The sequence below is a fragment of the Paramisgurnus dabryanus genome, chromosome 9, assembly GCF_030506205.2.
Source record: "Paramisgurnus dabryanus chromosome 9, PD_genome_1.1, whole genome shotgun sequence".
Classification (NCBI taxonomy): domain Eukaryota; kingdom Metazoa; phylum Chordata; class Actinopteri; order Cypriniformes; family Cobitidae; genus Paramisgurnus; species Paramisgurnus dabryanus.
Genome location: NC_133345.1, coordinates 26853934 through 26868603, shown reverse-complemented (window position 1 = coordinate 26868603; position 14670 = coordinate 26853934). Strand labels below are relative to the sequence as shown.

General features: G+C 38.0%; 1 protein-coding gene across 1 annotated transcript in view; it reads left to right on the top strand.

The window, feature by feature from the left end:
- Nucleotides 1-1156: 1156 nt before the first annotated feature.
- The window catches only part of itpr2 (inositol 1,4,5-trisphosphate receptor, type 2), a 106903-nt gene continuing 93389 nt past the window's right edge, over nucleotides 1157-14670 (top strand). Inside the window, exons 1-2 of the mRNA XM_065278869.2 lie at nucleotides 1157-1535; nucleotides 12517-12587. Coding sequence (XP_065134941.2) covers nucleotides 1444-1535; nucleotides 12517-12587 — 163 coding nt within the window. The 5' untranslated portion in view covers nucleotides 1157-1443. The remainder of the gene's footprint in view (nucleotides 1536-12516; nucleotides 12588-14670) is intronic.

The following is a 14670-nucleotide window of genomic DNA, read 5'->3' as shown; positions in this document are numbered from 1 at the left end:
AACATTAACTCATTTTTTACATATAATGGATTTCTTTATGCAGTTAATTAATAAACAATCAGTATCGGCCTTTCTCGTGCTATTGCCGATATGCCGATGGTTTCAAAATCATTAAAAATCGGCCGATAAATATCGGCGGCCGATACATCGGTGCATCACTAAATATAACAATGTTATATATCGATTGACAATGACACAAAAATAAAAATACAAAATGCGACATTTATTGAGACATCGGTTACTAAATAAAACCTTTCATTATCAATAACTGGAATTGTTCTATCCATAAGTATATTAATACATTACAAACAATCAGCCATTTCTGCCATATCCTTATGCACATGAGGAGTCACAAAATAAACAGTTTGCACTTGAGATCTGTGATATTAGGTTTAGACTACCCAGAAAATAAATGTGTGATCATGTTTGATACTTGATAACATATTATAATGAATTAAAAGTAAATTATAACGCTAGTTTCTTACATAAAGGCACATTTAATACAATATAATTGACGGCCAACCTGCTATGTTTATTTGCTAAAGACGTCATATCATAAAAATCTGAAATGTTCCATGTTTAGGTGCTAGAACAATTACAAAAGACAACCTTGCAACTTAGTTTTGGTAAACCATTTTCTGCAAACATGTGAAAAAATAGGTAATTTGTGTCCCCTTGTGATGTGAGAAGGGGATAATACCGCCCCTTAATCTGCACTATCCAACTACAGCACCTTCATTTAGTGCAGAGATCAGCTCATTTGCATTTTAAAGGTCACACCCCAAAACGCCCATTTTTGCTCACACCTACAAAGTGGCAATTTTAACATGCTACCATGTGGTATTTTGAGCTAGAACTTCACATACATACACCATTGATTTATTTCACATCTTTAAAAAGTCTTGTGAAATGTCCCCTTTAAATACTCTCATTCGTTTTTATAATGTTACGAAAAGAAAATGTTACGGTTTTTAGAAGTGCTTCTATGTATTTAAAACGCATGGAAAATAATTACTTTGATAAAAGTAATGTGATATGGTAGAAATGCTTGCACCACGGTAACATTTCTGCCTGAAGGCGCAAACACACAAAAAGTTGCCGATCTCATTTTGTTAGTTGCATACCGCCGCACTACAGACAGACAGCATCACTTCCTTGATAGGAGAGTAAGTCTCCGCCCACCAGAGTGGCATTTTTGGTGTGAGAAAGCCTCGTTTGTCTCACAGGAAGAAGTTGAAAACATGAAGAAAAGCGACAGTTGGAGACTTCACTAAACTTTTACGGGCTCAGCACATATCACCTCTTGGTGTTTGGATGGAAATGTGTTACTGTCACAGCGCAGAAAAGGTGCGCGCATTGCAACAAGTGAACTAGTAGACGGGACGCATTGCGCTGGATCAGAGGTTTTAAAGTACCACAAGCAAAACTTTTACGGTTGCAGGCATGTCGGAGCACAGGTCCAGTTTTCTTCACATTGGAGATATCGTGTCTCTTTATGCAGAAGGGACTGTCAATGGATTTATCAGCACTTTAGGGTACGTTGCTTCACAATATTCTTATGGTCATTAAAATTGAGTAAACATATGTATACAATTTAATTCACACACGTCGATGCAATCACGAAATGCAACATCGCAATACTAAATGTGCAATACAATGTTGAAGATTTTACATGAATGTCAGAAGTTTGAGGAGTGGAAGTAGGAAGTGATTCGAGTCATGAAGGCCAGAGGTAGGCTACAGTGTGACAGTATTGTTGCATGCAAATCTTTAAACAGGAATGCAAAGTTTGCTGTTATTTTACAAAACATGCTAACTGTAGCCGTGTGGTCTCTAAAATTAAAGTTAAGCCTTGAATTAAATGCCACACCTTACTCACCTATTTGATTTTATGTAACGTGTAAACATTTCTCTCTTATGCTGACTTGTTTTGAAACCTGTTGAACAGTACTAGAAGACATCATATGTGTACTTAACCTGCTTGTGTACACAGATTTAATGATTTTCAATCCCAATTCAAATGCTTTTGGAAAACACAATGCTTTCAAGTGATTTATGTGTGGACACATTACCTTGAAAGTCTTTAGTAAGTGAATACAACCACATGGCGTTGAAACACCCAACCTCAGGTTGTGATTCATCATTTTTGCTTTGCTATGCAATGACTCATCAAGTAAATAGGGCAGTGTTCGTTAAAACCAGGGGGCCGGGGCCCACAGGTGGCCTCATAAGACCTCAAGATGACCCAAAATGATTTAAAATGAGATAATGCAAGCATTACAATAAGCTTAAACAACAACAATATTTGATTTATTTTTAATGATAAACCTCTGCTTTTATATAATTTTAAAACATGTAATTAATCAAGGTTTGGGTGTGGAGCACAATTCTGAAATGTGGGCCAATTCACAAACACATGTGGCAGGCAGTGTGCACTTATGTTGAAAGTGTGCACACTTTTTTGTGTCAAAGTGAGCTGTCAGTTTGCATGCTTTAGCATAGTTGAGGTTCTAGTTCTTCTGCATTTGTTGTGTTGTGTCTTGCAGTGTGCTCGTCCATTCATGTACCAGGTTTGAAAAACGCATTGAAAGTCATTCATCTGATCCTAAACAAGACAGTCTTGGATTTGTTCCCAGGCTAAGGCATCTACAAGGATAAAATGAAATGAGTTTAAAGCTAGTGGAGGTCAATAGGGTAAAGTGCTCCCCAGCGCTCCAGATGAGAAACACTTGTTTATAGAAAAGTGCTGTTTAGATAACAACAGGTGAAAAACACAGTAAAAGTAGAGCCCTGATTTAAACATAGCATGATTTTTTTGTATTGTTTGAAAAAACAGGAATGCATGTGGTGTCATTTTGCATTTGTAATCAGAATCAGCATTGCTGGTTGCATAACATACGGTTATTTAACTTGGACAAGGTCTGACTCCTTTACCTCATGCCTTCAAGTAATGAAGCTATAATTAGTATAGTTAAACACTGCAAACCAGGGTTACATTTGGTTCATGTTTTACTCGGTGTACCTCATTACTCTTTTGAGGATTACCGTTCCTCAAGGAGTTTTAACAGTGTACGTACGGGAAACACTCGATCAGTGCAAAATCAGGATATTGGCAACTTTGATATCTACAATGTAAAGGTTTAAAATGTTATTTAATATGTAGCATTAGAGTTATTAAATGGAGAGGTGGGTTATTTTAAAGGTGCTCTAGAATGTAAAATTGTATTTACCTGGGCATATATTGAATAATACAAGATCTGTACATGGTAATAACATAACATATTAGCCTGAAACACGATTGTTTTCTTATTATGTAAACCTTGTGCATGCAAAAGACCATTGGAAAACAGGCCAATCTCAACATAACACCGACTATGACGTTACAGTCATGATGTACGCCCCCAACATTAAATGAAGTACAATGTTGTTGGGCTGGACTTTGGAAGTTTGAGCGAGAGGGGGAGTAGTCAGGAGTGATTATGTTGTTGCGCCCGAGGTCGAATTGCTGCAAACTAAGTGCTCTTCCGCCATACAATATAGTTCTCATTTTTTATCCGCTTAAAAAATTGCCACCTTTTATTTTGTGCCACCATACTTCCTCATGTAACAGTCTTTAAATAGAGAAAACATGGAAGTGTTTGGTGGCTTCTAAATTCATCCCGGTTTGGATCCTAAAGAATGAATGGGGCTAGGCTAAATGCTAACACATTCACAACGTGCTGTACAAAGATTAAGTGCACGCATTGAAAAAAGATAGGGATGTATTAATTCATCTAAGTTAAGGTGAGAACACAGTAAAATATTGTAAAAACAGTGGTGTTTTCCTTTAAACAAAAGAGGTACAACCAAGAAGTTCAGCGAACTGTTATAAATAAAGAACACGGTATCATACTTGTAATCTAAAATTTATTTACAGACACTTAGGTCATCCGATGTGTTGGTGACATTTTTTCGTCAGTAGAACAGTAAAGAAGATACTTTGCAAAGTTCCCAGGGCTTATAATGCAAGTCAACGTAGTGGGCCTAGCGGCTACTTTTGAGGGCTCAAAAGCAGATATATCCAATATAAAAGTAATCTCCATGACTTCTGGTGACATATTGACGTCTTGCAAAAAAAATCAATCAGATTTTGTGCGAAATTGAACACTATTTAGAACATTATTATTATTAATGCAGAGCATTTGCCAACAGCCTTTGCCCAAACATGAACGCAATCTCCTTTTTGTGGTGTTTGCTGTTGGCAAACCAGTTTCTCAGTGCCACGCCGCCACCTATAGAGCGGGAACATAAGCGCACTTTCTGCTTGGCAGACGCATAATAATATATAAAAAAGAATATTCGAATCTCAAAATTGAAAATCGAATGTCAGCTCACTGAACGAATAATCCAATATTCTGGTCCAGCCTTACAATGTTGTTACAATGCTATAAACAAAGTTGTGACTGACTGCTAAGTTAGCGCTATATGCTAGTTTATGCTGGAGTTCTACTATTGACTTAAAAGTTACGTTTTGCAGGTCCATACTGAAAAAAAAAACCCCACAAACTTGCCACACTCTTAAAATGAAAAATAACACATCTTGTGTCTACTTAAGGACAACATATTGTGTCGTCCTTATCTTAACACACGTGTTATTTTTGGAACAACACATCTTGTGTTGTTTTAACACATCTTGTGTTGTTTTAACACATCTTGTGTTGTCCCTTTTATTTATTTGAACACAAAATCAACACGAAATGACAAATTGCATACCACAAAATGTTTAAATTAACACATCCTTTCTTTGAGTGCACTCAGAAACGTCCTCTGCAAATAATTGATTATCCCTTAAATTTTAAAACAGACACTACTATTCTAAAGACATGCTCTGACAAACAGACAATCAGAGCAGAGCTCAACATTATTATTCATGACCCTTTCAAATAAGGTAATAATAGACAGTTCAGCAGTAACAACATAAACAAGCGCCTTTCGTGGTCAACACGTAACTTCCTGTAAACTCCGCTAAGAATTAGGGCTGCACGATGTGAGGAAAAGTTGCGATGTGCGATGACATTGTTTAATGTTGCGATGACGATGTGAGTTGCGATAAATATTTTATATTTTTTCATGTTTTAGGGGCCATTCACATGTCGCGCCTAAAAATGCGTGGAAAACGCTAGACACGTAGGTTATTGTGAAATGATCTGCACGCTGCGCTTGTGTCATTCTGAAAAGTTAAAATGTTTTTGAAATACCTGGAAATAACGAGCACTGCGTGCGAGTCGCGACTACGGCGCTTCCAGAGCGAACATACATTTGAAATAATGAACTTGAGCGCGCAATAGACGCAATATGTGAATCACCGCTTCCACAGTACCTGTGTTTGCGCCGTCATCTCTCCTAAATCCAAAATAATTCCATGATATAGCTGAAGTGCTGTTCCTTTTCACCACAAGGTCTTCGTCTGACAACACATTTTCCTCACTCTTCTCTCCTTCCTCGCCATCATTTTTGCTAACAGGCACAGCGTCGCAACTGACACATCACAAATCAATCTGAGCGTAGCTGACTTGGGGGTTCCCCTGAACGCGCAAACCATCCGTGCGTCCCAAACTGCCTACTTCCATACTATATAGTATGCAAAGAGTACGAGAAGTAGTGCTTTTTGCCTACTATATAGTATGGAAGAATGCGGTTTGGGACGCAGGGCATGTCTTCAGGACTAAACCTGACGGGTCAAACGTTCATTACATGCGCTTACCGTTTTCCCTTCATTCATCGCGTCAAGGCTGTCTGTTGCGATGTGTTCATCGCGTGAGTTCATATCGCGATGACGATGAAAATTCGATGTATCGTTCAGCCCTACTAAGAATAAATAACAACACTTTAAACGTAGTTTATTTATATAACAAGAGTTCAGTTTAGCAACTAGTCAGACCATAAAAAACTGAAACCGGAAGTGAAGTTCAGATCAGACGCGTATCGCGTCACCGCACATGCTTCCGATTAAACTGTCTATAGACCATTTCATTCTAAGGGCAAATCCTGGGGTTGTAAATGGACATGTAAAACCGTCTCTAGAAATTTTTTTGACTTAATAAAGCCACATACATTCTATGTAGATATCGGAGAACAATTTAACATATTATTTCAATGCATTTTTTGGCACCTTTAAATATGAAAATAGGCAGTTTTTAATGAAGTATTTGAAAGGTAAATTTTTCACCATAAAAGTTTTTGCAGTTCTTTAGTGTCCTGACAGAGGAAAAAGTTTGTAATTGTACAATTCTCGGGTCTTATGTACTGTAAGAAGCACAAAATAGCTGATACTTGATGTTCTAGACCTGCAAGTTTTATGACTATGGAGCTTTAAGAAATGAATGATCCATTTGCAGAATTCATTATTCTTCACATGATATTAAGCATCCTGTTACATATGGCTGTTTTTGAAGGTTTGATAGTGTTAAGTGTTTCGGCATTTGTCAGATAAGTATGAATTAGCATTTAGCTAACTGGCTGGCAGAGCCAAACAGCGTTGTCCTTTGTTTACATCCATGGCCTCATCCCCTTTGTTGTGTGTTCCCAGGGCCAAGGTTTGTGTAAATTTAGGTGTTTGTGATGTCACTTACCCAGGAAGAAGCTTCCTGTAGTCCATCCAGTCGTTCGTTTTCAGTTTATGAGATGCGATTTCTCTTAAAGAGCACCTATGGTCCGATTCACGATTTTACATTTCCTTTGTTTTATAGGTGTATATTAGTTAGGGATGGGCACGAGTACTCGATTGCTCGAGTACTCGAACGTGGCATCGATGATCGATCACGAAAACGATGATCATGTGGGTTTCTTTATTTTATTTATTGTTGATATGGCGGCATTTGGATGTCTGATTAGCGTTACAAGCGCATGTGGTAGTAAAGACTGGGTCTGGAGATGCGTGTTTGATGTCGTGTCGAGCTACGCAGACCGGCATATGACATTACCATGCGTGATTAAAAAACAAACGGATAATTCCGCGCGACCACGCCGCAGCAACCAACCGATTTGCGCAATGAGCGGCAGCCCGCTGATCCCGTGAAGCCGGCCACACCTCACATTAGTGATCGACCGATATATCGGCCGGCCGATACATCGGGCCGATTTTAGCAGGTTTTAGGTGTATCGGCATCGGCCGATTCGCGGCTTGCGTTCGCCGATAGTTTTTCCCCGGCATTAATTACAGACAGGCGCCCACAGGCAGCTCTGTGTGGCTGGAGGCTGCCTGCAGCCCGTGCATTGCCCCTCCCCCCACTAGCAGAGCGGAGCGCTCAAAGACTGCTCTGGTAAGTTTTAAACTTCAAAGCATCTTTTAACTGTTTGACTGAAATATTGCCATATACTTTGAAAGTGTTAACACGTTGCTCTATATGTGCGTGCAACCATAGCTAAGAAAGTTTGGTGGTCCTAATGGAAACGCGAATGCCTATAAAACTGCTTGCCATTGTATTTAGGGAGCTTCAAATAGCTTTTAGGCTAACCGTATGCATACGGCAGCTGTTACGAACACTGGTCATAGGATTATATAATGCTGACGTTGTTCCGTGATTTCGTGGTATTTATAGGAGTTTTATTCAGCGACCACCAGTCTGACGTTTGGACGCGACGCGTGCTCATAATGCCGCAAGCGAACGCAGGTCATGTGATCAGCCGAACAGCTGATCATAGCTGGGCAGGGTGGGTTTTTAATTCTCATCTCCATAAATATATGTAGTAGTAAAAGGCTAAAATATCCATTGCTGATAGTTTCTCGTCATTGTGGAGAGCGCAGTTGCATACGTTTATGGTTGTTAACGCGGAGTTTCGCGGAATTTTCGTCAGCGAAAAAATTTAAGACATTCGACCCAAAGCACTTAGTTCCAAACAGTTCACACATGACTTTTATGTGACCGGAGAAGTGTTTTTTTGTAAGTTTTGTCAACATTTCCGTTCACTGAGAGCGCAAAGATACATGCACTCTCTCATCCATGTCTCACTGCACCTCTCCCACGTGCACGCGCTCTACTATCTGACCGAAGTCCGTACACAAATCCTCATGTATGTGTTCAGTTTTATGCGTTTTAAGCGAGCTGAGGCAAACTAACTATCCCTCGCATTTATTATAGGGCCCTAGGGTGTGTGAGGTACAGAAGTGGGGCAATTGGCATGTTATTCAGAATTCTTAAGTTGTTTTTTGATCAGTATTGCTGTTTACATTTTCCTTGTCTTCTTATTAAAGACATTTGCTATACAAGAGATTAAGTTAAGTGCACTAAAACTTAGACCTAAGCATTAAATAGGTTGTAAATAGTTGGTTACTTTCATGGATAAAGTAAAGTGTTCCCCTTGTTATGCTGCTTGGTTGCTGCTATTGTGTGCAATGGTGTAATTATTATTTTATTTATGTATTTTAAGCAGCACTGAATTTTCTTACTTGTTCTACCTCACCTTTTTTACTATTTGTTAAATATAGTTCAATAAATGTTCCTTTTTTAAATTAAGAGTTGTAACATTTGGTTTTATCATTGTGTTATTTTTATGATATAAACTGAATGAGAAAAAGCAGTATCGGCTCCAAATATCGGCTAAAGAAAATCGGCAGCTTGTATCGGTCATCGGCTAAGGCTGATGGAAAAAAATCGGTATCGGCACAAAAAAATCCATATCGGTCGATCCCTACCTCACATCACTGCAGGCACTATGGTTTAAAAGGATCCGTGATTTTCGGAAATAGCGTCAGTCAGGTGCAAAATGTACAGCGCCGTCAAAAGTTCAATGGGTTATCATCTCATATTTAAACATCAAATGTCAAGAGAGACCAGAGAGCCATACGAGCATTAACATTACATCTTGACTGAGGTAAGAGGACGACACAACACAGCTAATCGCTAAAATGATAGCAAAAGACTTAAAGCTGCTTAATGTTATGAAGCTTGTGCTTTGACTGGACGTGTTTAAAAGTGCACTGTTTATGATGCACATCCACAAAGGGAGTTAAACTTTCTTTTTTTAGATAACTTAGTTGAAAACTTAGTTGAAGTCTTGCATTTTATGCAGATAGATGCACATTGTACATTTATGTTGTATAAAAGCTTAATATTATGCAGAGTGCGTCATATAGAAAGCGCTTCGGTTTGTGTTTATTAACCCTTTTGTTTCACTTCATCACGCAGCTTTTCCAGGTTTCTGTTAAAAACATTTAATTCATTAATAATCTAGTATGTGTTCATTGTTCTGTTATAGTTTCTTCAAAATTAAGTTTTATTTGAGTGTTTTTAATAAAAATATTTTCATTTTCATCATGACGTGTACCTTTGATTGCCCCGCCCCCAGTTGTGCGGTCAAAGTTCAAAATAGTTTAACTTTTGCGCTGCGCTCTGTGACGATTACCCGTGCGGCCAATAGAAACGGGGTATCCAAACAAGCAAAATGAACGAAAAGCTTATACTCGGAATTCCCGGAACTTAATAATACAAGTTTATGCTCCTAAAGAGACATCGGAAGGAAAGCCGTGTCATGGAAACACGTAGCAATTCAATTTGGCATGTCAGGTGTGTTTTAAGTCAAGTAAGTTGTTGTAGGTAGGCAGCTTAAAGTTACGTGAAATGGAGACGTGCAACATCAGTCTCTGTATTCCTCATCGACTATTTAACGCAAATATATACACTGTAGTAATTTATTGAAACCCCCGCTAACTTTGGTCTGGCCATCAGAGCACAAATCGCTTGGCTGCATTGAACACAGCGGCGAGCGCAGCGCACACCGCATCCTATGTGAAAGCCGCATCAATCGAGTACTCGTTCTTCAGACCTATGGATTAATCGAAATGAAAAAATGACATAAATGCACATCCCTAATATTAGTACATGTTAACAATATGCAAAAGGTACATAACCCAAAGTAAACAATGACGCGAGTTATCGTCTCCAACGTAAATATCTTTTCTTGGACTACAACAAACACACATATTGTTGTAAGCCACAGTTTCCTGGGATTGGTGATGTAGACAAGACCAATATTATCATAATTTGACTCACAGCCTGTAAGTTAACTCCTGTTAGCTTTGCATTGTGACCGAATCTTTCAATCATGAGCGTCACATTCCAGCTGACGTCAGAAGTATTCAGACCACTCACAACGTATAGATTAGAGGGCCAATCGGGAACACAGTGCCTTTCAAATCCGTGCGTTTCAGGAAAAGAGTGAAATCTGGAGCTACAAAAATGTTATTGTAAATGTTTTTTTACCAATGAAATAGGTGCTCTTTAAAGAAATCATTTCCCTTTGCATTGAACTTGAAAAGTGAAAACATAATCAAGGACCCCTTTAAAGGTGCAATTTGTAAGATATTTGCAGTAAAATGTCCAAAAACCACTAGGCCAGTGTTATATATTTTGTCCAGCTGATTACTATCAATATCTGTAATGTTTTCAACTACTTGTAAATCATGAGAAAATTTCCATTCAAAACATTGACACGGGGCAGTGCAGTCTCCTGTCAATGACGTTAATATCCATGTGACCCTTTGTCACCGCCTTTACTGACGTAAACCAAATGACAACAGTGGTCGAGCTCGAAAAAATAAAATGGCGGCCAAGGAAGCAGCTGGAGCACAAATTTAGTGAAAATAAACGTATATTTTCACTTTTTAAGCATTTTAATTGCATTTCTAGCGAGAAATTAGTATTGTAGTTTTCAAATATGTGATTAGTTATCACAAAGGCGCTCTCTGTTTATATTTCAAACACGCTGCCTTTGAAGTGCGTCGGAAAGCCTTTCTCTGAGCGGCCTTCAGGCCTCCGAGGCCGAAGTCATTTCCTCAAGAGGCAGCGAGGCAACAAGTCCTCACTGCCTTGAGTTTTCGGACGCAGCGAGCCAGTGTTGTGGACAAATGCGGAACTATGCGATAGCGCCTGTCGGGCTACGCGCTTGCTTATGAACTTATGGATATCTCTGTACCGTCTGCCGCTGGTTGTGTCAGCTCCTGTAAGCGTACGGGCCAACCAAACGACCCAAGAAGAGTTTGGAACAAAACGAGGGAGGATCAATTTGTTGTTGCATTATCTGGATGGAGAGAGCTTCACGACAACATTTAACTAGACCGAGATTCTGATCCTGCTTGTGTTTTACGCGATGGGTGAGTTGTTTTGATTCGTAACCCTTCAAAAAACGTATGCTATTATATTGATCACAACATTAGTGTGTAGGTTGTAATCAGCGCGTCTTCCCGCGGACGATATGCACATCAAAGGTATTGTACAGCAATATAAATGGTCATTTTAAGACACTTCACAATAAGATTTGTACTGTCAATACATTATGTGAAAAATCATTGTAGATTGTAAGTTGAAAACTTAATTCTGTGCTGTGTTTACCATCGAATTTGGACTAATACTGTAATATCAATATGACTAACAATTTCGTTTTGAACATCACATATAAACTTACATAATGAAATAAACGATGTCATCAAACGCAACATTTATAAGACTTGATTACCTTACGTGATTTCTCGTTCGCGTCTGATTGATGGCCATCAGTGGTTGAGTTAAAGACTACAAATCCCATAATTCCACGCTGCTTCAGAGCGTCAGTAAACAACATCATTGTTATTGTTTGATCTGGCGCCATCTAGTGGCGAAAATAATACAAACTGCATCTTTAATGTGATACTAATACGATTACGAGCAAAAAAAAAAACACTTGTAGTGCTATTTAGCACAATTTTTGTGTAACAATGAGTGTATAATGTAGAAAGATTCCGTTAACAGTACGCCTACATTCACCAGTCAGAACCTCTACGTCCTACTGCTTGAAAATATTTATTTACAGACAACTGTGTTCACAAGATAACCACACTGAGACAAGTGTTATCATTAAAAAAAAACATGAGCTGCCCTTGATAAGGAATAACCTATTATTAGTTTTAACAATAACAGTGGGGGAAGTCTGGGTGTTAGTAAGTTTATCAGGCCTCCAAAGAGAACTGCTGTTTTTCGTCCTTATCCGAAGGTTGCTTTGTGTAGTCTTTTTTTTGTCTTATGTGGTTAAATTGTCAGCCAGTCTTCTTTTGAATCTTTTTATCAACATTTATTTCAACATTCGATATTAACCTTGTGAATCCTCTGGCTAACAAGCATCCATCCTTTGATTTTATGGTTTTATTATGCTTGTCGCTTTTAAAAAAGATTAAAAAGCATCTCTTTACAGCAGTCATTGTTCACAGTGGTAAATGATGCTGGTCTGTCAATGGTGCCAGTGCTTGGGTACCACTTATTGAGTAAGTCTAATGGAAAGAAAAGCCATAAACTACCATTTATATTTTAAGCATTTGCCAGATGCTTTAATCATTTTATCATTGTACGGGTATCAAAACCAAGTCTCTGCTGCCAGCATGCTCGGTTAAACTGCAGGGTCATCTCATAAACTCAGTGAACTCATGGACTCTTTTTCTTCACCATATCCTTTGATGTCAAAATGCAACCAAGTTGTTTTTGACGTTGAACACATGTTGTTCCACAGGTTGGTGGATGACAGATGCGTGGTGCAACCTGAGGCTGGAGATCTTACGAACCCGCCAAAGAAATTGAGAGGTGAGTCATTCAAGTTTCAGCACAGCAACGGCCAATGCGCCAGTGCAAACTTGTCAGCGCTATTATTAGTAAATGAACTGTTGTTATGGAGATATAAATATGTAGCATTAGTTTCCCGTGCTCACATGCTGATTAATTACTGGGCCTGCAGGCCTCCTACATACATTGCTGACTCGTCTGGTGTGTTAAAGGATAAGCATTGTGTCTTTGGTTCTGTAGTGAGATCTCAGAAGGGTTTCTGGCTCTTGTCTAATGACTACAATTGTAAACTGAGGCCAAACCTCTCCGCACAGTTGTGATTTATGCTCGTTGTCTCCCCTCGTCTTAGCAAACCAAAACGTTTTATTTTCAACAAGGTATTTGTTGCAGAGATCAGTTTAGCAACTAGCTAGCACAATAAATAAAAACCAACCGAAAGTTAATTTAGGCACGTAACCCAACGCACATGCGTCCGATGAAACCGTCTATACACCTGCTATAGTACAGTTAACTGAAATTTACACAATTGCAGATTAGAATTACAGATCTCAACTACATTATATTATAAAATATAATTATATAATGCATACTTTATAATATATAATATTGCACAGACACACATGAAATTTTGCCATTCTGTTCCACTGTTAAAGTATATTGTCTTTTGGTCATAGTGTTACACATTGGAAACTTTAAGGTTTTTCCCAATGTGATGCATTAGAATTATACTGTAAGTGCATTAACTCTAGTCTATACAATGTGATTGTTTATTATTTAAATGTTTCAATTATTTTCAGGTATTCAACATAAGAAGTGTCAAAAATGCTGTCAGTAGAGCTTAACTTGAATCTGGTTGTGTAAACAAAAACATATTCATTTACATAATAAGGGTGTGGTGTAATTGTATTAGGTGTATTTGTATATTCTCATGGTTAATGAGCCATAGTTTACAGTAGAATTATGATTGACAGAAGGATGTTTGAGGAAGTATTTGAGTGTGTCCTTTTTAAGTGTTGTGGTTTGTATATACAGTTACCTTTAGCTGTTTAGCAAAATGTGTTCCAGTTACAGATATAGTGAATGAATATTGGCTTAAAGTGCACACTCTCAGCATTGGATGTAAGGGTATTCACATCCAATTTCTATGGATGGTTTAGGAATTATGGTCATTTAAAAAGCAACTCCCTCTTTTTAAAGAGGCAAAATGTAATGGAACAGTTGACCTAAAAACGGTTTACAGCATGTTTAAGGTCTGGAGTTGAGTTTTAAGTGTGGCATTTGCATCTGGAAGTGTTGGCTGGCTGTGAACCCAAATCATGCGGCTCTGGGAGACCTCCAGACAGGTGACACAGACCATATTTAAGTTTCAAAAACACAATAAATAGATCAGAGAGATCGCAGAAACATTAAGAGTGACCAAATCAACAATTTGGTACTTTCTGAATAAAAAATAACACACTGGTGAGCTCAGCAACATAAAAATCCTGTATGTCTATATAGGGTGAATGATCACATTATCCTCTTCATGATAAAGAAAATCCCTTTCACAACATCTAGAGAAGGGAAAAATAAATCTGAGTAGTCTATATAACTCTATACAAGCCAGAATTTAAGCTCAGTTTTTTTGCACAGGCCTACTGAAGGGTAAATAGTACCACATGGCGATCAACAGTAAAAATGACCAATTTTACCTGTTTACAAAAGGAAAAACCACAAAGAATCAAAAATGCATGATAATAAGGTGTCATGGCTCTGCAATCAAAATTTTTTGTTATAATAGAAGTCAATGGGGCAAAAATGACCACAAACAATAAATAAGGGAGAAAAAAATAAAATCTGATGCTGCACAAAAACTAAAAATACATCAAAGCCAATGTTTTTACTAATCTTTTACATGTCCAAGACTATGAAAAAGGTAAAATAAAATCCAGTCCACAATCACTTTTTATATTGAAAATCGATCATTTTGTGTGTTTTTTCCAAAATTAGTGACACAACTTATAAACTTGGCAATTAAAGTATTTTTACTTTCTACACAAAAGTTAATTTTCAATTATTAGTATTTTATTTGGGATTTTCTTTGGAAAACATACATTCCAAAACA